Raw genomic sequence first — 25466 nt, forward strand, 5'->3', positions numbered from 1 at the left:
ACAACAGTTTCATGAATTAAGATCTATTTTGTGGTTCCATATTTTAACAATACTTACTATGTGACTCCTAAGGAAATCACTTTGCACTATAGATCCCTTTTTTAAAAATAGTTTAGTTGAGGTCCCTGGGTGGCTCAGTCATTTAAGCATCTGACTCTTGATTTCAGTTCCGGTCATGCTCTCATGGTTTGTGAGATTGAGCCCTACATACGATGCTCTCTTTCCCTCTCTCTCTGCCTCTCCTTCTCTCTCTGTCAACATAAATAAACATTTTATTTTTATTTATTTTTTTAATGTTTATTTATTTATTTTTGAGAGAGAGTGCAGGTGTATGCACACAACTGGGAAAGGGGCAGAGACCGAGACGGAAACATTAGAATCTGAAGCAGGCTTCAGGCTCTGAGCTGTGAGCACAGAGCCCGACACAGGGCTTGAACTCATGAACCGAACCATGAGATCATGAGCGCAAGTCAGACGCTCAGCTGACTGAGACACTCCTGACTAAATATTTTAAAAGCTTTTAAATGGAAACAAAATGGTACTGAGTTTACTTCATTTACCCTAAATAAAGATATGAACCATAAGTCACTAGACATAGATCATAGATTGTGATAAACGTGGGGAACTCAACATAAGCCTACAGAAGAGTAAAGTCTTAAACATTTCAATTGCCAAAAGATTGACTAAGGCTCTGTTTAATTGTTAGTGCTATAAAAAGTGGGTAATATTTACCTGGACCATAATAGTACTGCATAAAAGTCACTTATCTTCCTGCCAGGTGCCACATTTCTCACAGCTATTAAAAAGAATGAGAAGAAATCTTTACTTCTTTTCCAAACCTGCCATCCCATCGTCTCACATAATTTGGGGGTTCACGGGTTGCTAAGGAAGCTGATAAAAAAAAAAGTGCCAACCTTAGCCCCAGGTTCTAAATGCAATCAGTGGCAAATGCCATTGTCAGTGAAGAGTCCAACAACAATGGACCAGTAAGCAATGGTTCGGCAGAAACTACCCAGTTCGATATTTATGCCTTCTGTAAACTCCCTAACATCTGGTTCCTCAGTCCATTTGAATGATGACTAATTTAGGGTGGTGGTTCTTAGTAAATCCAAATTATAAACAAACTTGAAGGGCTTTTCTGGTATATGTTCATGTACAGTGCTCACAAGAAATCCAATTTTACAAGAATATCAGTTCCTAACAGATGTGTTATAATGCCTTGGAAGAGTATATTCAGGAAGTTTACAGTGACTGTAATTCATTAACTGAACTTTTAACATCATCGTGCAATACGGGTTCAGATGACATTGTTGAATGCCTTTTGGATTTTGGCAAAGATGCCTTGGGAATCATTAGTGATCTGTCAATCATTTACAAACCCTTTCTGAAATCAGTTAGCAAATAATGTTTTATCATCATAAACATGTATTTTTGTAAATGTGAGTCATTATAAGTATGCCATGTGGTGGTATCTAATGTGTTCAGTAGGATGCCGCAGAATACCATAATGGAAAATGCCCACATATGCCAAAAGGAAATGGTTACACTGTGCCTTGATTGAGAAAAAGAATTACTCAAAACTGAGGTTGTCATTTGTTTTGTGGCTTTCCCCACCATAGTTGGAATGTAAATTGCTTATTAACTGTCACAGGGGCTGAGTTCTGAGCACCTGTTATTTGCATCACATGTGAATGTTACTTCACTCCCTCTTTCACAAAAATATGTTCATTTCTCACAAAGTACTGAGTATTTATTTCTATTAAATTAACCAGGTAGATAAGCTTCAAAAGGCCAAAGTAACTCATTAATGTAATGTTTCCTCTGCATGCCAGTAAGTTCTACAGAAAAGTAAGAGAGCAGCAAATAGTAAATAGTATTTTCTTTAAAGGTTCTTGTAGGAGTTATTAGGAACCTAGTGATGCTATCATCCTTCAACTTTTTGGGTACATTTGGTAATATAATTCTGTCTAATCAGAGGCTTATAACAAAGAATGAAATTCAATCTTTTTTGTTGTTACATGTTTTATTAGCCACATATAAAAAGGAAGAGAATCAAAGCGAATCACTACATAATGTTTTTAAATTAAATGAGTCATATGAGATCTTCTATAGAATGTCAAATAGTATCTGTGACTAAGAGCTGGTGTCAAAGACAAAACACAAAAGAAGAAACTTGCAGATGTCTTTTAAACTTCCATAATGAGGTGCACCTGGGTGGCTCAGTCAGTTAAGCATCTGACTTCGGCTCAGGTCATGATCTCACGGTTCATGGTTTCAAGCCCCTCATCAGGTTCTCTGGGGTCAGCATGGAGTCTGCTTTGGATCCTCTGTCCCCTCCACTCCTTCTCTTGCACGCTGTCAAAAATAAACGTTAAAAATAAATAAATAAATAAATAAATAAATAAATAAATAAATACTAAAATTCCATAATGAAAGGTGTCTCTCACCTAAGACCCAAGTCACATGGTCTATATTGGTTTTTAATGCCATTTAAATATGTATTGAGCACTTTGTCTCTCTTAGAAACTGAGCATTTCTATATTATATCATTTTATTTCTCACAACAACACCACTGGATTCCATCACTTTTGTCATTTTTACTTATGAAGAATTCATAAGGCTTAATTAAAGAAGTCAAGCATTACTTGGCCCCTGAGTAAGGGGCAAAGCAGGGACAAGAGTTGTGAACCTTGTGATTCCAAAACTTAGCTACTGTTTTCATTTGTACCACGATTTCATGATGTGTTGTCATGCTCAGATAGGTTGTATTCACCAAGCACAACTGCATGGTTTCTCAGGGAAACACACTTATGTCTATAGCCAGAATGTTGAGGAGTTGATGGACAATGTTTTATGAACTGAATAATATGTAAAACCCTAACAAATGTGTCTCCAACATTTTGTCATATATAAAAGAAGACCCATGTATTTCAAAGTAGTCATAGGTATAAAATATGCCTAAAAATATATGCCCTTTCTGACTTTTCAACTTATCACTAGTTTCATTAAAAATTGTATTTTCAGGGGTGCCAGGGTGGCTCAGCTGATTAAGCATACAGCTCTTGATTTTGGCTCATGAGGTCATGATCTCACTGGTTCATGAGTTGAGCCCCCAACTTCCCCTCTGCGCTGAGGGTCTGGAGCTTGCTTATGATTCTCACTTTCTCCCTTGCTCTCTGCCCCTCCCCCGCTCATGCTTTCCCGTTCTTTCTCAAAATAAATAAATAAACTTAAAAAAATAATATTTTGAAATCCACATATATCTGAAAGAAAAAAATGAATCTAAACAAATGATACCTAACATGGTGTTAATGCATTGGTTGGTTATGTGTACAAAAGAACTTAAAACTCAGACAGACATAATGTTTACCAAATGCTCTCTCCGCTGGCAGCCAGAATTACCAGTCCCCTCACTTTGTGTGAATCAACAAAGTTTTAAACTACCTACATTCCATGAGCAGGTCTCCTCAACAAAATCTCACCTTGATGAGGCTATGTGAATATTTAACTGGGGACATTTCCAACACCCATGAGGACCACAGTCATGGCCATGGCCAGTTCTCACCCCGACTTTCAGGAGTCGCCCAGACCTCAAATCACCCAATCCAATACAGACGTGAGTCTGCACTGGGTGGGGTTGGGAGTCAGCAGAACATTTAAAAGGCAGGGGACAGGGACAGAGGGTAAAACCTTTCTTTGTTCTTCTTTCCCTTCTATCTGGTCTCTCTCCATAAAGCATGTTTATCATTCTCAGACTATATTCCAACACTTCAACTGAAATAAAGTAAGGTGACGGGGGGAAATAAAAACATAACAGTAATCAGAATAAACAACAAATGGGGGCACCTGGCTGGCTCAGTTGGTAGAGAGTGTGACTCTTGATCTCAGGGTCATGAGTTCAAGCCCCATGTTGAGCGTGGAGCCTACTTAAAAATAATAATGATAAAAATAAATAAATAAACAACAAAGAAAAAAAGAGATCATAAATTCCATAATGTGAATCTTCAGACAATGACTGCTAAATCTGTTCTATGATATGTGAAATTGTGTTTCAAGAAACACCCATATATTAAGTTATAAATTACCTGCATACATACATACCTCATTTACTTAGTTTAAAAGAAATGTCAATGTTAATATTGTTTAAAACCACATGAATGCTTGAAAATATATTTACATGGGCTTTAGTCACTTATAGAGGCAGATTTTCTACAAGAAACCTAAAATAATAAAGTAAAATTTAAAATTTAACAGTGAAACTAGCTAGAGGCATAAATTTATATTCTAATTGACTCGGTATCCTTATCCAACTGAGATTTCAGAAAAGGTCCCGTCCCTCTTTATTAACTGTACAATGAGTATATTGTGTTGAGCCCTTTCTAATGAAGGCACAACTCTGAGTGTTAGCTAGAGATAATAGGTGTCCATATGATCTTGCAAATAGTATTTCCCTTTATGAAACTTTTCTTCCACAGGAATTAAAATTTAGACTTTAGCCTCATTAACACTCTTATTTAAACAACTAATCCAATTAGATTATAATGTGATCATTAAGGGAACATATAGTCCCTTTTATATATATGTATGTAGGCACCTTTCTATTCATTTAACTTTTCTTCTTAGGTCCTGGGCCAGAGGTACAATTATTTGGGCACTGCCCCTCACAAACACCAAGTCTTTTCTGTTTAAAGAGCTTCAAAGGCTCAGGGAAATATCCTTGAGTTTTTTAACTTCAATGCCATAAACACAAACCATTTCTCCAGAAACCAGTCTTCTAATCATGGACAATGTATCCCCAAGATACAGAGAGGTACATTTTAAATAATCTTGACATTTGTTTCAAAGAGATGAAAAGCCATAAGAATAGATAAAATTGGGGCTGCCTGGGTGGCTTAGTTGGTTAGATGTCTGACTTCAGCACAGGTCACGATCTCGTGGTTCACGAGTTTGAGCCCCACGTCAGGCTCTGTGCTGACAGCTCAGAGCCTGGAGCCCACTTCAGATTCTGTGTCTCCCTGTCTCTCTGCCTCTCCCCGACTCACACTGTCTCTCTCTCCCTCTCAAAAATAAACATTAAAAAAAATTAAAAAGAATAGCTAAAATCATAGGATACATAGGATCATAGGCTAGCACATAAAATTCTGTAATAAGCTCCTCCTTGTTCTGAAAATCCCTCACAACACACTGGGGACATGCAGCCCCAGGTTAGGATATGGAAGCCTATGAGACCAGGAAAATTTCTATTCACAGATGAAATCTCAACTTGCCTCCTTTTCAACATGGGGGTGGGGGGTGGGAAATGGCTCATAGTATTTGACAAAAGAAGAAATAATCTATTTTAATTCAATTTGGATTTCTTCTATGCCCCCAATTTCACAGAAATACAAATATGAAAGTATGTTTTTAAAATAGATGAAATTAGGGGCACCTGGGTGGCTCAGTCGGTTAAGCGGCTGACTTCGGCTCAGGTCATGATCTCACAGTCTGTGGGTTCGAGCCCCGCGTCGGGCTCTGTGCTGACAGCTCAGAGCCTGGAGCCTGCTTCTGATTCTGTGTCTCCCCCTCTCTCTGACCCTCCCCCGTTCATGCTCTGTCTCTCTCTGTCTCAAAAATAAATAAATGTTAAAAAAAATTAAAAAAAAATAAAATAAAATAGATGAAATTAACAGATCATTTTGTTTTATAAAAAATTCCGTATGTTGTATTCTGAGTGGAACAACTACCGTGTTGAATATATGATGTGGGTTGTAAAAAGTAATTAACACAATACTCTAAGAACACAGCTACTTCACAAAGTAAAACTTAAATTTCCCCCTGAATGTACTGCCCATAGTTCTTTAAGTTCTTCAAGTGTCGTTAAGTGCTTAAGTCAAACCATGAAGGCTGATTCTAGGAAAAACACTGATGTGATTGTTCAAGTGGGGAGCTGATCTAGCTGCTTTTTAAAATGGAACGTTATTTCTACATTTTAAGAATGACCTATAGATAAACTGTGGTTATTTAGACGTGGGTATTTTGGAGGAAATTCTCAAATATGAAGTGAATCTGTTACTGCACAGAAAAAACTGATGGTACTTCTTTCCATTGGTAAAATTCAGGCTTCCAAGTGAAAATTTGGATTTAAGAAAATTTGTATATTCCACGGTGAGTTTGACAGCTTCCCAGTATTTAAAGACATCTGATGAGATCAGTGGTAATATTAATAAATAGAATTTTTTTAATGTTTGTTTGTTTTGAGAAAGAGAGAGAGTGCACAAGTAGTGTCAGTGCAGAGCCCAAGGCAGGGCTGGATCTCACAAATTGTGAGATCACGACCTGAGCCGGGATCAAGAGTCGGACCAGGCATACCAATAAATAGAATTTTTGATATTCTGTAACAAAACATGTCAACATTTAGAAAATTTGCCAAATTTGATGAACTTCTATCTTCCAAATTACCAACGTAAGATGTAACAAAATCATGCATAGGTGAAAGGTGTATTTTAAGTGTAAAATAAGCCAATGAATTTTAGTATAATAGGGTGCAAAAAGTTCACAGATATGGTTTCAGATTCCACATTACAACTAGTCTTTAAGAAGATATTACTTGTGGAGTTTTGATGCAGTGTCAAAGAAAAAAATCCAAAATTATTTGAAGAAGTTATTATAATATTCCTCCTTTTTCTATCTTCATATATTGAAGACCATATTTTCTTATATATACTTTAACAAAAACAATGTATTGCTACAGATTGAATGTAGAAGCAGATATGAGACTCCAGCTTTCTATTAAGGTGGATATTAAAAAGACTTCTGGAAATGCTGCTTTTTTATGAATTATTTTGTTTTGAAAAAGAGGTATTTTAATTTAAAATACACTGTACATATTAATGTTTTTTAATAAAAATAAATTAGTATATTTCTAAATAATTAATAACTTATTTTCTCAATTTTAATCTTGAATACAACAAATACTCATAGGTATAATTCACAGAAGCAAAAACTTTTGGGGGTCCTAATAATTTTTACGAGAACAGCTGCTTTGGGCCACCTGGCTGGCTCAGTCAGAGGAGCATGTGAGTCTTCATCTTGGGGCCCTATATTGGGTGTAGAGATGACTCAAATAAATAATCTTAAGAAAAAAGAGAGAATAGCAGAGGCATATGTTCTTTAACACACGCATAGGTACATTTCTAGTATTGTGGCATGTTATTGTTTGATTATTCATTTTTTTAATAAAGTTGGGTTTTTTGTTGTTTTTGTTGTTGTTGTTTTTTAAGTAAGCTCTACACACCCAAGGAGATCCAGGATCACATGCTCTACTGACTGAGTCAGCCAGATGCCCCTATTGTTTGATTATTTTAAAAAATAACAGGGGAAGTTGGATGGCTCACTCAGTTAAGCAACCAACTCTTGATTTTGGCTCAGGTCACGATCTCATGGGTTCATGAGATCATGCCCCGCTCGTGCTCTATGATGACAGCACACAGCCTGCTTGGGATTCTCTCTCTCTCTCTCTCTCTTTCTCTGCTCCTCCCTCACTCATTCTCTCTCTCTCTCTTAAAATAAATAAAGTTTAAAAAATGAAAGAAAGAACAGTAAAGAACTGACATGGATAATTATAATCACCCAATCCTTTTTAGTTTGAAATACTTGTTCATTAAAATACTTCACTTCCTAGCTTCCCTTGCAGCTAAGGGTAAGTATGTATCTAATTTCTGCATAATGAGATGTAAGTAACATGTTTATGTGGTACTTACAGGTAATGTCCTTAAAAACAAGTATGCATTCAGGGCACCTGGGTGGCTCAGTGGGTTGAACATCCAACTTTGGCTCAGGTCAGGATCTCCCAGTTTGTGAGCCTAAGCCCCACATCGGGCTCTGTGCTGACAGCTCAGAGACTGGAGCTTGTTTCACATTCTGTGTCTCCCTCTCCCTCCCCCTTCCCCGCTCATGCTCTGTCTCTCTCTGTCTCTCAAAAATGAATAAACGTTAAAAAAACAAACAAAACAAGTATGGCGTTCTCTCTCTTTCCTCCATACTGCTTCCTGGAATGAGAACTGGAATTCTAGCAGCCATTTTAGAACATGAAGATAAGAGATCAAGGATAGTAAAAACGGAAGGAACCAGGTCTCCGACAACTTTGTAGAGCTATTGTACCTTCCCTGGATTGTCTACATCTGAACTTCTAAGAGGAAAATAAAGGTTTTATTTAAACCACTGTTATTATGACTTTTCTATTATATGCAGTGAAATCTAACCCAAGAAAATATAATTTTGAACAGGGGTGCCCAGGTGGCTCAGTTGACTAAGCGTCTGACTTCGGCTCAGGTCATGATCTCACGGTTCATGAGTTCAAGCCCCACATCGGGCTCTGTGCTGACAGCTCAGAGCCTGGAGCCTGCTTCGGATTCTGTGTCTCCCTCTCTCTCTGCCCCTCCCCTGCTCACTCTGTCTCTGTCTCTCTCTCTCTCAAAAATAAACATTACAAATTTTTTAAAAAATGCTGTACATAAACATTTTGAGTTTTCTAAATAGAATCTCAGGCAAAAAAAAAAAAAAAAGAAAGAAAACAGTTTGCTTCATTAGACAAATCAAAACAAATAAGAAAACAATGAACTGCTCCACAACATGGGAAAAGATATGCATTTGTTACACAATCCATAGTTTATTACTTTGAAGAACAATAGGGATATTTAACAAGAGCCTAAAACTACCCTTGGTCATTTGCATAATAATTCTTTCATGGCAAAGAGTGATCCAGGTTTGTCCTATGGATTCAAGCAAAGAGTAATTACTTAAAATTATGGAAAATATATTACACATTCACCATTTTGCCAGCACCAACCTCAAAGTATAAATTTTACTTTATTGAGGGTAAATAGATAGGCTGCCCTTTTAATCAACTGACCAGTGTCCAAACAAGCTAAGATTAACAACTCGGCTAATGAATAGGCATGATTAAAAAGTTGGTTGACGATGCATGAATGAATAAATAGCCATAAGCTTGGAAATACTACCTGTAGTATTTTAAAGTGTCAATCATATCTCTAGTCATCATTTAAAGAATTAATGTGTGCCAATGTTATCATCTAAAACGTATTTACAGAGGTCAGAAGAGCTACGTCTGTCCTCCTCTATGCAAAGAGGTGATGACATCAAGGGGGTATGTCACAAGCCTAAGTTCAGTTAGTAGATTTAAGTTGGTTTGGAGTTTTATCCACTAAGTATGATCTTCTGACCCCTCAGTTTTACAACTTTCCACTCTCTGTGCTGCATAGCACCTCTCCACTTCTGAGTTAATCATTTCTTTGCCATTATCTGCCAGGAGTTCTTATCTCTTTTGCTGTCACTTTATAACAGGGTCCCCTTATCAACCTGCATAGAGTCATGTGATCCATCCAAGCCTATCAAAAGTTTCCATTCTTCTGATTAGAAACCATCATGTAACTGGATACATGGTTTACAGCAGGCAACTAATGCTGGAAAAAGTACAGAGTCCAGGGAAAGACTTGCTTGTAACTTTCTGAATTCTTGGACCTTTTTTTTTTTTTTTTTTTTTTTTTTTTTGCTATTTTTTTTTTAACTTTCACTAAGGGTTACTGTAGTCTGATGTGTCCTCCTCAAGGCTACAAAAGCTATACTTTTTCTTATGCTCAATGATTTCTGCTTTAAACCAAAGGACCACCTGTAATTTTACTAAGAATGTCTTCTAATTCGGATACTGGAAATTTACAGGATTCTCTAAAGCACGGACTTACACCTGTTGGTAAGTAGGAGTTGCTTTATATCATCCATTTATTATTTTGCTACTATATTAATTCATGTAATTTAATCTTATTGATGTATTTAGTATTATAAGTCATTGCTCCTCCTATTGTCTATTAAAAGCACATTAGCCCATGTATCACACATTTATCTTTCTTGAAATTCAAAAAAAGCAAATGGATATTTCAATATTTTTTATTATACCCACTGGTTTTGGATGCCCATCCATTATTCTGAAACAGTCAGAAACAAAAATGTATAATATATGTATTTCATCACTAATATTTTCTGATAATTTCTAATCAGAGATAATCTAAAATTTTAACAACTTGAAACAAGTTAACCATATGGAAATCATCACTGATCAAACTTTAAAAAAATCTTTCAAATACTGTAAAGTTTCAAGCCACACCACAGTATGGTGTCTCATTCATTGCAGATACTATAGAGAATCTTTTGTTTCTCTGACGAATAAAAGCCATGTAAATAGATACATATTTTAATATATTTAATAAATATATGTATATATACACACATACACCATCATTAGTTAAAGATTCGAATTTAAGGGTTACTGTCTGTTTTCCAAAATAATGAGCATGGCTTGTTTTTACAAACAGAAGTAAATAAAGCTAATTTTCATTTTAAGAACAAAAAATATTGTTGTTACAGCAAGAATACATTCACTTAATCCTAAAAGTAAAGGACTAAAGGGAAGTGATTTCCAGTGGTGTGTAATTAGTAGTCTGTTGGCAATCATGTCTTTCTTCCTTTCCCTTAGTTTTTGAAGGACCTGTTCCTTTTCTCGTAGCACTTTCTCAGGCTTTCGCACCGGAATTTCCCTGCGAATTCGCAGAGGCCTGTCAGGAGCTCTGAGTTCCAGCTCCGCTGTAGAAGGCAAATCAAGGCTTGCTTGGGCTTTTCCTCTTTCTCCCTTGATAACCAGCTGACTCCCCTGACTGCAGTGATTGCTTTTTTTTATGGGCCAACTACACCCTATAGTATATCAGTTGAGGAAATGGTTACCGAAAAAAAAAAAAAAAAAAAAAGTTCTCTACTTGTGAAAAAGAAAACACGAGGGAGACAAGCAGAGTGCAACAGAGAATCAATTGCCCTGCAGATAAAAAGAAAATACGAGCGCAAGGAAGGAGGTGAAAGAGAAGCACAAACGGTTTCAAATCTTTTTCGCCCGGCAAAACCGCCGCGACGCGCTAATGAGCCCTCGCAGGCAGCGGCGGGCTGGGCGTTCCGGGGGCTCTGGGCCGGGGGCTCGCGGCGAGAGCGCGCTCCAGCGGGGACGAGGGCGGCGCGCGTGCGGGGCGGGCCCGCGCTCCGGCCGCAGCTCGGGGCGCGCGCAGCCGGGACTGGTAGGCAGCGAGTTAAGAGGGCGTGGGGTCCCGAGGACACGTTCTGTTCTCCCCCTCCCCGTCCCCCGTCCACGGCGTCCTTCACACCCCTGGGGTGAATTAAAGAGGGTAAAGTGGTAGAAGGAGACGCCTTGCATGTCTCTCTGCTACCGCGGAACTGTATTTTTACCCACCGCAGCGGGACTCACACCGCACCGGCTATGCTATGGAGCAGAGGCAGGTCCATCCTGCACGCAGAGAACACCCGCAAGTCGGGATCAGCCGGGTTCCAGAGAGCCAGAACCTGCGGAATGTCTGGTCCGGGAGGGACTGCTAAAGACAGCCTCGAAAAAAAAAAAAAAAAAAAAAAAGTACAGATGGAGTCGCTCAGCGAGTCTATCCCAACATCCTAACCCTCTCCAAGGCACTTCCGGGCGCCAGATCCCGGGATGACAAAATTCCAGTCAATTTTCCGGTAAAAGAAACCTCTTTCCGGATCTCGTTGGAAGCCACCGCCCCATCCCGGCCCACCCACTGTCCCTCCTCAATTCCCTGGTATTCCCAGGTAGCTGTGAGATGTCCCTGTGTGCAACATCCTAGACACTCAGAGGCGGCTCCTGGCACTGCGAATCCGATGTGTTCATGGGGTAGCCTCCAAGGAATACTGAGGGTCATTCCTGGGGTTCTTGGCTAGACAGGTCACCCAAAGGGTTGACAGGAAAGGGGGACAGCGTGAGCCATCAGACTAAACAGTTAGGGCTGACCACAACCACGAAGGTGAGTGCCTCTTGGGTTGGATTCTGTCTGCCCAGGGCAGGCCCATTGAGAAGAACCCACAGGTGGAGCTCTAGAGAGTGTCAGGTCCTGGAGTAGCTTTGAGGTGGCAAATTGCAAGTTAGGGTAGGGATGAGAAGTGGTTCACAAAACTGAGGCCAAAGCATGTAGAGATCAGTCAAGATTTCCAACTTTACATTGATTCAGTTGTGTTGTACTAGAAAATGTGCCTCTGTTCATTAAAAAAGCTGTCTCTGGGGGTCCTAGCTGGGCATGACATTTTCCTTTTACGCACACTGATGGCTACATGAAAATTGTGCATAGATGTCAGTACTTTTTTAGAAAAGTAGATATAAGATAACGTTGTTCCTTCTGCCTACCTGCGAGATAATCATTCAGTGTGGTGTAAGAGTAGCAGACTTGGGGATATAACCAGATTGTTCCCTTTAAGTTAACTAGCTTTGGGACACTCTCTGGATTCTTGGTTTCTGACTTAGGTACTTCTTCATTCTCCAAAATGGGGCAATTTTACTGATGATATGAGATATCTTTGAGAGAGAAAGATAGAGAAATGGAGAAAGAAAAAGTACTTGTCTATATCAACGAAAAAGCCAAATTTGCATGGTGGGAAACATGTCATATAACAAGTATTTATTGACTCTTCTGCAATGTGCTCAACATTATGCTTTGGTTTGTATTAAATTTATGTAATGCTTCAAATTAAGTGCATTTATGGAATATATTATACACATTTATTATTGTATATTATCCACAGGAAACTATGTCTTCATAGTAAGGGGTACATAACACACAATGCAAACAATATTAAGAAATGATATAAAGTTTGTTATCTAGTCCCCTTAGCACTCTTGGAGTCTGATTTTTTTCCAGCAATAACCTCCAGTTAGCTCTGTGCCCATAAGGGTCTCTCCAAGTAGGGGTCATGGAGTGGAAAATGAGATAGCCCATTATGTCACCCTAAAGTCTAGCCAGCTCTATTTGCAGTGCAGTTTAGAATGTCAGTCACTCAAACCCATGTTCTGATTCTTGCTGCTGGGCTTAGCCAGTTCCCTCAAGGAAGCTAAACCCTGGTGCCTCTTCTCCTTCCCTGCCTCAGCCCAACTCCAAAACAGTGCTTTCCCAAACTCTTTTTACTGGCCTTGATCGACAAGTTGTGACTGGAGCTAAAGTCACCTCTTTTAATAAACCAAGAGAGATTTATGGAGAAAGGGAGAACAGAGGCTTGGTAGTGCTTTTTTCCTTTACTTAATGCCTCCACCCAGACACAATGTCTAAGGTTATCTTGGCTTCAGCCTTGAACTTGAGATGAGCTAGCTGAAGGGCTCTGGGACAGACTCCCACCTGGAGGCCCAGCTTCCCCCAAGTACTTACGGGGAAGTTTGACACAGGGAGACAGTCAGACATCTTCCGTTCCCCGAGACCAGAACCTACCCCAGGATAAAGCTATTTCTTTGGGTTATACTTCCTCACTCTTCACCTTATTGGAACAAAAATTCTCTGAGAAATCCAGTTGGCCTTAAGGAACTTTGGGATTTTGGGGGCTTTGAGGTCTGGGGAGGTCCTAGGGAAGAATTGAAACATGACCAGAGTGGCTTTGAGAGATTAAGCCTGGGAGAACCCTGTGGACTGAACTTGAGCAGACAAATTAGCAAAGGCTGCCTCTTTTTTTAGTCTTTTGGGAAACTCTGATATATGTTTTTTTGTGTAATAAGTAAGAAAAGACACAAGTTTAAACTCCAAATAATGTGAATACAGAGGAACATAAGCAGTTCGGTGAGCAGTTTTTTCTGGGAGTGCAATTAAGTCCCTGAGGACTGTGTCAAGCAGTGCATGACAGTCAAGTTTAGCGAGTACCTCTTACTGAAAGGATCTTGTTTTTTATTTTATTTTATTTTATTTTATTTTATTTTATTTTATTTTATGTTATGTTATGTTATGTTATGTTATTTAAAAAATTTTTGGGGGCGCCCGGATGGCTCAGTCGGTTAAGTATCTGACTTCAGCTCAGGTCATGATCTCGCGGTCAGTGAGTTCGAGCCCTGCATCAGGCTCTGTGCTGACAGCTCCGAGCCTGGAGCCTGCTTCGGATTCTGTGTCTCCCACTCTCTCTCCCCTGCTCATGCTCTGTCTCTCTCTGTCTCAAAAATAAATAAAACATTAAAAAATTTTTTTAAAAAAATTTTTTAAGTTTATTTCTTTATTCTGAGAAAGAGACAGCATGAGCAGGAGAGGGGTAGAGAGAAAGTGGGAAGGAGAGAGAGAATCCCAAGCAGGCTCTGAACTATCAGTGCAGAGCCCAACGTGGGGCTCGAGCTCACAAAACCAAGAATTAGGCGCCCCTGGAAGGCCCTTATTTTTAATGGTTCTAAAATGGTTAGTGATTCCCTTCCTAGTGATTTTCCTTACAGAAAGATGAGTGTGGGTGAGTTTAGAAGAAAAGAGATAAATACAAAGGAGAACTGGTATTTATTAACAGCAGGATATGCTGCCCTGCTGGGACTGTCTCATCCAGGTGTAAAGTTTACTTTGTTAACCCTATTTTACTGATGACAACATTGAATCAGAAAGGTCTTGTGAGTCACCCAAGACCACTCGGCTTTGTCAGGAGAGTGAACCATAAACAGAACCCATGGATGTGATTCTGAAATCCATGCTCTTTCCTCCAAGTAGTGACTATTTGCCTTTGTTGATATAATGGAATGATGGTTGAAAATAATGTTGATCTACTCAGACTTTCTTTCCAAAGGCATTCTGGGATTAAGAAGACATTTGTAAATGGTTATTTATCTTCCTTTTCATTCCACAGTGGAAATCAGATTTAGATTCCAGTAGAATTCAGAAGGGTGGGATGGGAAGAGGTGTAGCGGGCAGGGTGGAAACAGCAGCCCAGTACCCTTGAGGGCAGAGCAAATCAGGGTGGGAAGGCACTTTGGATCTTGTATTCTGGGATTTCTTGGAAAGGATCTCTGGAGTTTGGATGGAGTTTTGCTTGCAGTTTGGGGTGTATGCTGGCAACTTGCAGGGCTACTGACAGGGTGTAAGGGAATTGAGAGACAATTCAGAGCATCTATTTGTTAGAGAGTTAGTGGGTATGAGGAGGGCAGAGAAATCACTCAAAATGAGGGACTGAGTTTTCAGAGAAAGGGACCTTTTTTTTCCACCCTGAGAAACCAACATCTGTTTTCTTATAAAGGGAGGAAATAGAGAACAAGATAGTTTAAGCACAGACAGGCACGCACACACCCTTTTGAAAAACCACTTTTGACAAACCCCAGGGGTGTCCCTAGTGAGACGCTGGTCCCACAACCGGCGCTATCATGTTTCACAGTAAATGCTGATTCCTTCCCCATGATCTGGACATCCGAGGCCTCACCCCCACCAAGCTCCACCTGTTCCACCAGCGGTCTATACATGATTGAAAAGAAAATAGGTCGGAACCCGCCATCAGGTCCCCGATGCATCTTCCCAGTTTCTAGACAAGAAATCTTGGAGGGAAGGAGAAACAATTTGCCCCAAACCTTTGCGCTTGGCTGGCCACCACCTCTTCATCGCCAAAGTTGCCTTTAAGGTTAGAGGAGCCGACATCCTCCCAAACCAGAGAACGACGGAACCTCCTAGACCCGAGCTCTTCCCATCCTTGGGGACCGTGAGCCAGAGGGTGAAGCTATCACCGCCAGTCCCGCCTTTCTAGCCTCTCGCTTTGTGTTCTGTCCCAGAGGGGCCCAAATTGGTAGACAGAGCTCTGCGCGGCCCCGTACGCTTTGATCTTAGAACGGAAACCTCTAGGTGGGGGCTTCCCTAAGGCAAGAACCTCGAGACTGCCCATCCCCGCGGCGCTGCAAGAGCAGAGGAATTCGCAAGCTCCGCGGAGCGCAATCCCTTCCCTCATGACACTTCCAGTCTGGTCGTATTCACCTGAATGGTAGCCCTGAATAATCTCGTGCTAAGGATTTAGTTCCTAGTCCGGGTTGAGGAGGGGGGGAGGGGACATGGGGAGTGGAATTGCAACGCAAGTTCTCAGCTGTTTTCACTAAGCGCTCGGTGGCCTGCTGGCGCCAGGATCGCCCTCGAGAACGTCACTCCGAGTTCTGGTTTGTCCCGAGGAGGGACGGCGTGGTTCCGAGAGGGGACTCCCACTGTTTTGAGTTGGAGCTGACTCACATCTGCATTTCAATTACAGAGGAAGAGATAGATTAGATTGGACCACCTACCCAAGATTATTTCCCTAGCCAGCTCCTTTCTCAAGACCGGATCTCCCCGCCCACTTGGAGAAGGGCAAGGGCTATACCCAAGGCGGGATGCGCCCGGACCCCTGGGTTGGGGCAACAGCCGCCAAAGAAAATGAAGCCAAAACGTTCTAGATTAGCCTTTTTCCAGAGAGATGCGGATACCGATAATCCAGGCCAAACTCTCCAAAAACCTCACCTTTACTTCAGGACAAGGGTGGGATGTTGTTTGGAGGAGGGGCTGGAGGAACCTGGATTGCCTGGATAATTGCTTCACCTTATATTTTCCTCCTCAGTAAAGATGGGGCCATGGTATGTTAAGATACTCCCATAGTGATTGTGAGTCAATCCCCATTTGCGGGTTACCCCAAACACACAAGTCTTTCCAGGGGTAGAATGTCTCAACTGATAGCAGTTTTTCCTCCTGCTCCAGGGCTGTGGTAGATGATGTCTTAAGTAGTAATTTACACTCGTAGCAGAAAGGGATCTTTTTTTTTTTTTTAATGAGGCAGGACTTCTCACCTATTTAAGTTTTTTTTTTTTAATTTTTTTAACATTTATTTATTTTTGAGACAGAGAGAGACAGAGCATGAACGGGGGAGGGGAAGAGAGAGAGGGAGACACAGAATTGGAAGCAGGCTCCAGGCTCTGAGCTGTCAGCACAGAGCCCCACGCGGGGCTTGAACTCACATACCGCGAGATCGTGACCTGAGCCGAAGTCGGACGCCCAACCGACTGAGCCACCCAGGCGCCCCATAAGTTTGTTTTTTCAAAGTTCCGGCCAATAAGGTGCTCCCCGGTAACTTGTGTGTCTATACTGAAATTTAACCCTTCTTATCTTAAAACAAAGCGCTCCGGACGCCGGCGGGGGGGCAGGAGACCAGAGGCGGGGGCGAATAGCCCAGCCTCCAGAGCTCTGGAGCGGAACTCTGGAATTCTTTGCGAAACTTAATTTTCGGAGAAAGGCAAAAGTGGCTTCTGATGGGCTTGTTGAGTGGGAGGGGCGGGAAAGTTAGGCAGAGCCCGAGTTTTCAGTAGGCTGATAAACTTGCTTCTCTTTCCCCTCGGGCTATCCCGGCCACTTGGTGGAGACCTCCCGAAAAATATCTCGGCTGCTTCTGAGGCTGAAAAGCAGACACGTGCTACAAAAAAAAGTAATGATTCTGGTTCCTTAAAAACACCAAAAAGTAGAAATGGAGGAGACATCAGAAATTGTTTCCAAGAATGCAGATTTGAAAGTTTCGTGCGAGATTCGGTAGGTCATGCGAGGCTTCTCCCACCTAGGCGCGCGGGAGGGGTGGGTCTTCCACTTGGAAGAGCCCAGGAAAGTTGAACCAGTTCTAAAAAATCATGACATTTTCACTCCCTTTGCGGCCTGCAAGCGTTAAGCGCGCAGGGCTGGCACACAATTCTCAGGTCAGGTCAAGGGCAGGCTGTTCCCGGCGCGCTCTCTGAAATGCAGCGCGGAACAGCGCACAAGTGGAGGCGGGGGAGGAGAGCGAGGCAGTTACATCCTCGCGGGTGGGGAGTGCGAGACCTCCTCAGCTACAGCCCGCCGGGTGAATGGGGCGCACGGCCCCGTAACGCTGAGCCTGGATAAAATATGCCAGGACTGCGCTCCTCGGGCTCATCAAGGCTGCGCGGGAGCCTCCCCGAGCCATCATCCTTTGTAATTGCAACCGTCAATCAACGCTTTAAGACAAAGTCAGAACCGGGAAGGACGAGCCCTGGAGACCAGTCTCGTCGGAAAGAAGGTGGAGGCGTGGGGGAAGTGAGGGGAAAGGGGAGAGAAGTTTGTCAGAAGTTGGCAAAAGAATGGAGGGGAGACATTGTGAATCCGCACCGTAGCTAAAGCCGGAACTGTCTCCCCCGGTCTCCCGGCCTCTGGTCTGTGGTCTCCGCCACCACTTGTTTCCCGCCAGACGGGGTGGATTCTTGAGTGTGCATCCACTGAGAGGCAGGGGGGCAGTAGGTTAGATGTTCCTGGCGGAGGATGGGATGCGTCTGCCCGCCTGCGGGCGTTTTAGCATTCCAAGTCGATCGATGTGTCTGTCGGTCAGTCCAGACCACCACCAGCATCAACGTTTAGACCACACAGGCCCTGTTGCCCTACTCCCATCACAACTGCCTCCCCTTCCCGCGTCCACTTGGCTCTCCTTCCTCACTGCTGCCTCTGCAACCTAGAACCATCTTCAGGTAACCGATCCGAGGCACCGTGGGCGGCCCGGGGTCCTCCTCTACCAGCTATCCTTCCGAGAGGGTGTTCTGGGAGACGCCCAGGCCGATCCCAGGTCACAGGGCAAGCGGGTCCGGGGCTCCAGTGTGGGCCCCTGCCCAGCGGAATTGAAGGGTCAAGGGACCAGATCGTTCGGAACCAGGGAACTCAGGGGGTTTGGAAAGGATGCACTTGCAGGGCGGAAATGAGCGTGATGTGGGAAACCTGGTGCCGCCGCCCCACCCTCTGTGTCTGCCCCAGGGCTGGGGACTCTGCCGCTCCCCTAAAGCCCTTAGGAAGCGACCCGGGAAAAGGTGAGTGTGACCTCGGGTCTCTGACATGAACCAATTCCAGTGGAAGATTTCCCCCTTCTCCACCGCCGGCAGGGGTTTCGACGTCCCGGATGGGGATCTGGATATGGTTGACCCTAGGGAACTCTTCTCTTCCTGGAGCAGGAGGCCTGGGACGCCGAAGTTTTCTCTCTGCTTGAGACCTGCTATTTAGGTGCCCCTTCCGTTGGGGGGCGGGGGGGAAGCCGTGAGCCTGGACAAGAACTTCAAAGCAAGGCGAAGCACCTTGGATCTTTCTTCTGTGATACAACTGCGGATTTTTTTTTAAGGGTGGTTTTTTGAAACCTTGTCTGCAGCCCCTGTTTCCCCACCATTGCCCCCTCTGATTTTGGGAGGAGAGAAATGAATGCCAACTGCTCCTTTGTCACCATCATTCCTGGTTTGGGGTGTGAGGCAAGGGCAGACTGGCCTGGACTGAAAAGGCGCTAGGGTGGTCTAGGCAAGCCCCTTCTGGGGCTGAAGCTGGGTTATGAATGTGATCACAAAGTTCTCCTTGGCTAGGTCAAGGCTCTGCCTCAAGTGCAGGCAAGCACTTTTGCCATGCTACAAATATATGGTCCTGTCAGACCCCCTTTCTACTTCTTTCAAACTCTCCCAACCTCTTCCTCCAGCTCTACCAATCAGAGGACCTTCCCTCACCCTGGAAGCTCCCTCTGAGGACCAAGAGTCTGGAGTCCCCCCAAAGCTGCCAGCCTGGTATTTGCAAAGTGCTACATAAGTGCCCCCATGAGCTCTTTGATTATAGTGAGAGGAGGCTCTTCCTAGATTAAGACTTTGGAATAAACTGATTTTCCAAGTTCATCCGAATCCACAAAGCACTGCAAGAACTGAGTTGAGCCCTGAGACAACTCCTTTCCTTTTCTGAACTGTGTGTATGTGTGTGTATATATTCTATATATAATATATATATACTTAAGCCACAAAACTTATTTAATTTACAATGATATTTAAAAACAACTAGTAATATTGAAAATGAATTGACAGTGTTAGTTGATGCTACCCTGGAAATCTGATCATCTTAAGGGTCACTCATTTTGGCAACTACATGCCACTGCCCTTTACAAACTAGTGGCTGGTCCCCCTCCCCCCAAGTTTAAACATTTTTATGAAATTTGGTGCTACAAAACTGAGATTTAAATAAGCTAGATTCTGAATATACATTGAAGAAGAACAAAATGACCAAAAAAAAAAAAAAAAAAAAAAAAGAATTAGAGAGCCAACAGTACCTGAATTACCAGGCGTGGGTGGGTGATGAACAACCCGCTTCATATAAAAGTGTAGATTAATCGTGGGGATGATTGGAGTGTTATTCAATTCATCAAATACTGGCCTGGGCAGTTTGAGTGTGTGATCTCGATGCCATTCAAATAGAATAAATTCAGATCTTTTGAGATTCAAATTCACCCCCTTGCGGGAGGACTCTGATAATTACCCAGTCTCACAGCAGACACTGAATATGAGGCATTTCATATGCAGTCACGAGGCTGGAAAAAATGTTTTTTCATCTTGTTGGGATGAGATCTGAAAACTTTGAAGATGTGGCTGGGCTGGTGGCCGAAGAGCTTACATAACAGATGGTTCTTTAAAACTTTATTAAAGTGCTGGGCCTCTGGGCCTCATGTGGATTGTCCTACCAGAGACACCAGAATGAAAAAGGAAAGCCTAGTCCGATCGTTGCTTTCTGCTTGGAAACACAGTGCCCTAAAATTTAGGAAGTCTGCCGCCAATGTAATCTTAGTCTGGAGGGGGTGGGGTGTTTATAAATGAGTGAAGGACCCGGTAAAGAGCGGGGGAAACAGGGATAGCTGTTCCTCCATTGCCGGCGAGTGGGCGAACTCTCGGCGAGATGGGTCTCCTCGGTGAGCCGGGACGCTCGGCCACGGCAGGACTCCTGGGGCCCATGGTGGGGCCTTTTCGGACTGAATACCGATGGGCAATGAAGCCGGGAGACCCTTGAGAGCAGGCCAGCTCTTCTGAGAAGAGCGATCAACTGAATTCAACATCTCTTTTCTCCTTTAAGTTGTTTAAATGGGTGTTTAACTCCCCCTCCAGCCCCCGACCCGATATTCGCGCGGGGACACACACGCACACTCACACACTCCCGCGTCCCTTCTGGTTTCCCCTCAGCTCGCAGAAATAAATCGCCGCCCTAGCCTCCCGTCCTTCGCCGCTGCGCTCAGACAGAGGTCGCTTCCCACTAGCTGTAAGACCCGGCAGCATTCACATCCCCCGCCCCAGGTCAGGGTGGGGTGGGAGGGGGTTAAGGCGGGGTGGTGAGGTTGGGGCAGGCGAGGGGACTGGAGCTCGCGCCTCATCCTCATTGGCTGGCTGCTGGTGTCCGACCGAGTCCGGAACCCGCGTCCCCATTCACTGTCATCACCCCTCATCCCAGCCTTCCCCTTACCCCCGTCCTACTTACCTCCCCTCTCCTCCTCATCTTCCCCCTTTCCTTCCCAGCACCGTCACCCTCGGGGCTGGAAGGGCTGCTCTCGGACACGCGAGAGGAGTAAACGAGGCAGGAGAGGGGGGTTGTAACTTCACAACTCCACACTTGTGATAGCGAGAGGGAAGCAGAGACAGGGGAAGGGGCGGAGAGGAGGGGAGAGAGAAGTGAGGGGAGAGAGAGAGAGAGAGAGAGAGAGAGAGAGAGACCCCTGCCGATCTTGAGCCAGAGGGCGGGTGGAGGGAGGGGTAGAAGTCGCCCGAGCCGTCCGGGAGCAGCGGCAGCGGCACCGCCGCGGCGGCAGTAGCAGCTCGGCGGCCGCCTCCGCTGCCCGCCCGGAGCTCGGCCGCGCACGGATCCGCGCCCGGGGCAGCTGCGCCCTCGCCGCCGCCGCCGCCGCCGCTGCCGCCCTAGCCGAGCCAAAGCCAGGCGCGCGGACGCAGTCTTCGCCGCGTCTCGTAGCCCGCCATCTCCTCCCAGCAGCTTGGGGTCGGCTCCGGAGTTGCGAGACTGGACGGGGCTCAGGGGTCCTGACCCGCGGCCCCGGAGGAGGCGGAGGCACGCTCCTGCGAGCGGGTGGGTGAGCCAGCACCCCAGCCGCCCCTCCCTCCTTTCCGCCGGAGTTGAATCTGTGCTGCCCGTGTCCAGGTGCTGGGCTTCCGGACGGACGCGGACCCCCTCTCCCCGCCCGCGGCCGCCTTGTCATGCTGCCCAAAGTGGAGACGGAAGCCCTGGGACTGGCTCGATCGCATGGGGAACAGGGGCAGATGCCGGAAAACATGCAAGGTAAGGAGGCGCTGCGCGGCGCTCGGGTTCCCGCGGCCACACCGCCCCCGGGCTCGCCCTGAGGGCTTCAGCCGCCCACCCCTCGCGGGCGCCGGAGCAGCCCTGCGGGGCGCTCGCCGCTGCCGGGCTGTGGGGCCGCGCGCGGGCGGCAGGCCCCCTCCCGAGGGGCAGGCATAAAAGTTTATGGCTCTTGAACAATGCGGGGCGGAGGTTTTCCAAGCAATGCCTAATTGGCCGCTTCTAATTAAGAAAAGAGAGGTTTCAAGCTCTATGGCAACCCGAGGGGGGCAGCTTCAGGCTAAAGATACTTCAGAATAATATGATCATTCTAAGAAATGAAATGCCTCACTGGAAACCGGAGCGGGTTCTCGGTCATTGGAATCGGTGGGAACTTTAATCAATGCTCGTGTGTGGAGGAAGAACACCCTGCTTAGCAAAGTCAGCCACAAAGAGAGGAGGCTCCGGGAAAGCTGGTCTTAGCGGCGTTAGAATGCATGTTGGGCACCCCCAAAAGCCCAGGGGGACACTGCGAACTGGCTCTAATTTGGACAACTTCAGAACCGCAGACAGAACTGAAGAAATCCCAAATTATCCCACCCCCATCCTCTGCGCGGGTATTGCCGAGTTAGTTGAGGGAACGGGGCACCGGTTTAGCTTAATGCCTCTTCTACAGTCCCAGAGCTGGGAATGTGGAAGCCCGGCTTGTTTTCTTACCTCTTGATTGCTAACAACAAAAAAAGCAAACCCTGCTGGCTATATTTTCGCCGCATTCCAAATAGCGACTCTAGATGTGGTTGTATTAAGCCCTTCAGAAGTTTATCGCAGTTGCCCTGGGCCGGGGAGGGAACAATGCTAGGAAAAGTCACCGGTGGTCTTCCATCCTCGCCCCTTCCCGCGCGCAGGATGTGCGGGCAGGCGGGCCTGTGATCCCGGAACGCTTCCTGCCATCCCCTTGAGCGAACTTGAAAGCGCCGGGGAAGTGTTGGGAGCAGAGTTGGAGCAGAGTTTGGGGTTGGTGCACGCCGCGGTGCGGGATCGGCGGCGCGCCTGCCGCGCTCGGGCCCAGGGCCCCTGACGTCTCCCGCCGGGACTGGGGAAAGCGGGTGGCGGCTACGCGTGCGTTGTGCCTGTGGGTCGGTTACCTCTCGGTGATGCTGGGGTCTCTCCAAGCCTCCAGGAAGGGCTGTGGACGTCCCCTGGGGGCTGCGGCCCCTGAGACTAACTTGAGGGTTGGGTGCTGGAGGAACCCGGTTGGCCCAAAGAGGCATTGGCGCTCGTACCTGGGAGTCCCGCGAAGTCGGGGCGTGGGGGACGCGGCGCCGTGACCGGGATCCCGGAACCCTCCGCCTCTAGCTGCGGAGAGGGAGTGCCCTTTGGGCGCCCGTGAGGCCACCGCGATCTTAGGTCCAAAAGGAAAGTTTCTGCCCCTCGTTCAGGCGCGCGCGTTTCTGAAAGACTAGGGAAAAGACGCTCAGGGAAACGCTGGATCAAGAAGTAGGGGAGGCAAGAATAAGGGTTTAGGGGGCGGGGGAGATGCGAGGGAAATGCCACTGTAGTATTCCTTTTAAAGTTCGGGAGGGGCGTTCTTGACACGACCTACTGTCCCAAAGCAGAAAGTTAGACTTCCATTGTGCCCAGGTCTCAGCAGAAGCCGCCGGCCGCTCGCTCAGCTCTGGGTTCGAAAACATCGTGGGAAGGGTCAGGTCACGACTTCCTCTATGCCACTCGGCCTGCACCTCGCGGGAAGTCCCTGGGGATGGGAACCCCTTTCCCTTGCTTGCTCTGGGCTCAGCCGGGGACGCGCCCTGGTCCTACCAGAAAGACTCGCCACTAGGTTTCGGGACAGCTTACTGTGGAGGGATTTATCCGCGTGCCTCTCTTCGGCCCTAGCTTTCCAAGGCCCCACGGCCCTCTCTACTTTCTAAAGACAGGGACTTCTTTGCCCCAACGGATTCCGTTCTCCGAAAGCCTACTTGGGTACGGCACCTGGGACACTCTGAAAGATGCCCGGGTCCCGCACAGCAGCGATTGGCTACCCACAAGGCCTCTGTCTTTGTCCAAGAGGGTCCCCATTCCCAGCCCTGGTCTTTTGGCGTTGGATCCCCGAGGTGGGCACCGAATCCTCCTGCAAACGGTTGCCTCGCTGTGCCTCTTAGGTGCGAAATTAGAGTTTACTTTTTTGGGAGAAGGGGAGGTAGAGAAGAACACACGTGGTAAAGTACAGTTTTTCCCGTCCCGAAAACACGCCGCAGGACAATAGTTACGAGTTGTGGAAGAGATGGGGCTATAAACAAACTTAAACCCTCAGTTTCCCCAACCCCCAGCTTCCCAAAGCCCGAGCGCGGACCTCTTAGGGTTGGCGCCACTAGGAGGACTGCGCTTAGCGTCTCTACTTCTACTTCACGGAGCTCAAGGAGCCTGCTTCTACGCGAACATCTTTTCCCGGGACCCCACCCCCACCCCCAAACTCTGGCTAACTCACTCCGGTTTAAGCCCCAGGCCAGGGCTCTGTGTCTCGGGAAGAGACGTCTCAACTCAGCTGCTCGGTCCTCGGCCCTCAGCCTCGAAGTGGTGCCAGTGACCTCACCTCCCCACGGCCCTTTCCGGAGGCCTGCAGAATCCGTAAAGAAACAAAAAACAAAACAAAACAAAAAAACCCACTGTATTTTAAAAAGATAAAAAGGAAAAGAACGAGTCCTTGGCGAAGAGGGCACATTATCGTGATGGAGTGGCCGGGAACTTTGGGGATGCAGTGGGAGCTATTTCTCTTTCCTTTTTGGTAAACAAATCAGAGGAAACTTTTGTCCGGCCGTCGGTTCCCCCATCTCCCTCCCCCCCCCCCGCCCCGCCCCCTGCAAACGCCACTGATTAACTTAAACTCGAATCTGCATTTGTGCGCCCGTGTGTCGCCGAGCAAGAGTTGGGCAAGGGGCGAAAAGGACAGCGCGCCCCGGGGTTTCACAGGAAGGTGCCCGGGAGGGGTACAGCTGGTGGCTGGGCTGCGCGGACCTGCCCTTTAGCACCGATACCCGCCGCGTCGCCCTCCGAGACCTGCCCCTGAGTGAGTCTCAGGAAGGGACTAGATCAGGTATCATCTGGGGTCTCCTGGCCACTGTCCTTCCTGTGCATAGTTTATCCATCTTTTAGCTGCGATGACGCCTTCGCAGGGGCTAAGTCCGGCGGAAGGCGGTTACTCGATCCCCGCAGTGAGCCGCTTGTAGCCGCGGCCTGATTTCTGTTTAACTTTAACCGGGCAATCTCAAGGTGTTTATATTTTGCAATGATTATCGGAAACATGTGAAGTTTTATCGCAGGACTTTAATACTTGGGGACGAAACCAAACCCTCCTGTGTATCTTTTCTTTTCTTTTTTTCCCCCCTCCCATCCTCCCTCTTTTCCTTCTTTATTTTAACAGGACGTTTTCGAATGTGAAGAGACTAAAGTATCCAGAACAGGAGCCCTGTCGATAAGTAACTGAATGTTTCAATTAGTCTAACAGATTCGAACGTAGGGAGCGGCAGGCTGTTAAAAGTGGGGGCTGCTGCTGGAAAGCTGTTT

The 25466-nt window shown here is 45.7% G+C and overlaps 1 protein-coding gene across 3 annotated transcripts in view; it reads left to right on the plus strand.

The window, feature by feature from the left end:
- The first annotated feature begins 9573 nt into the window (after window positions 1-9573).
- Window positions 9574-25466, plus strand: part of NR5A2 (nuclear receptor subfamily 5 group A member 2) — a 136780-nt gene continuing 120887 nt past the window's right edge. Inside the window, exons 1-2 of one of the 3 annotated variants that reach the window (XM_049635212.1) lie at window positions 9574-9748; window positions 21771-21908. In XM_049635212.1, the coding sequence (XP_049491169.1) occupies window positions 9685-9748; window positions 21771-21908 (202 nt within the window). In that variant the 5' untranslated portion in view covers window positions 9574-9684. Of the gene's footprint in view, window positions 9749-21770; window positions 21909-24794; window positions 24997-25466 lie in introns of those variants that run through there. The other 2 variants (XM_049635210.1, XM_049635211.1) reach the window with 2 other exon arrangements.

The sequence above is a fragment of the Panthera uncia genome, chromosome F1 (assembly GCF_023721935.1).
Source record: "Panthera uncia isolate 11264 chromosome F1, Puncia_PCG_1.0, whole genome shotgun sequence".
Lineage (NCBI taxonomy): Eukaryota > Metazoa > Chordata > Mammalia > Carnivora > Felidae > Panthera > Panthera uncia.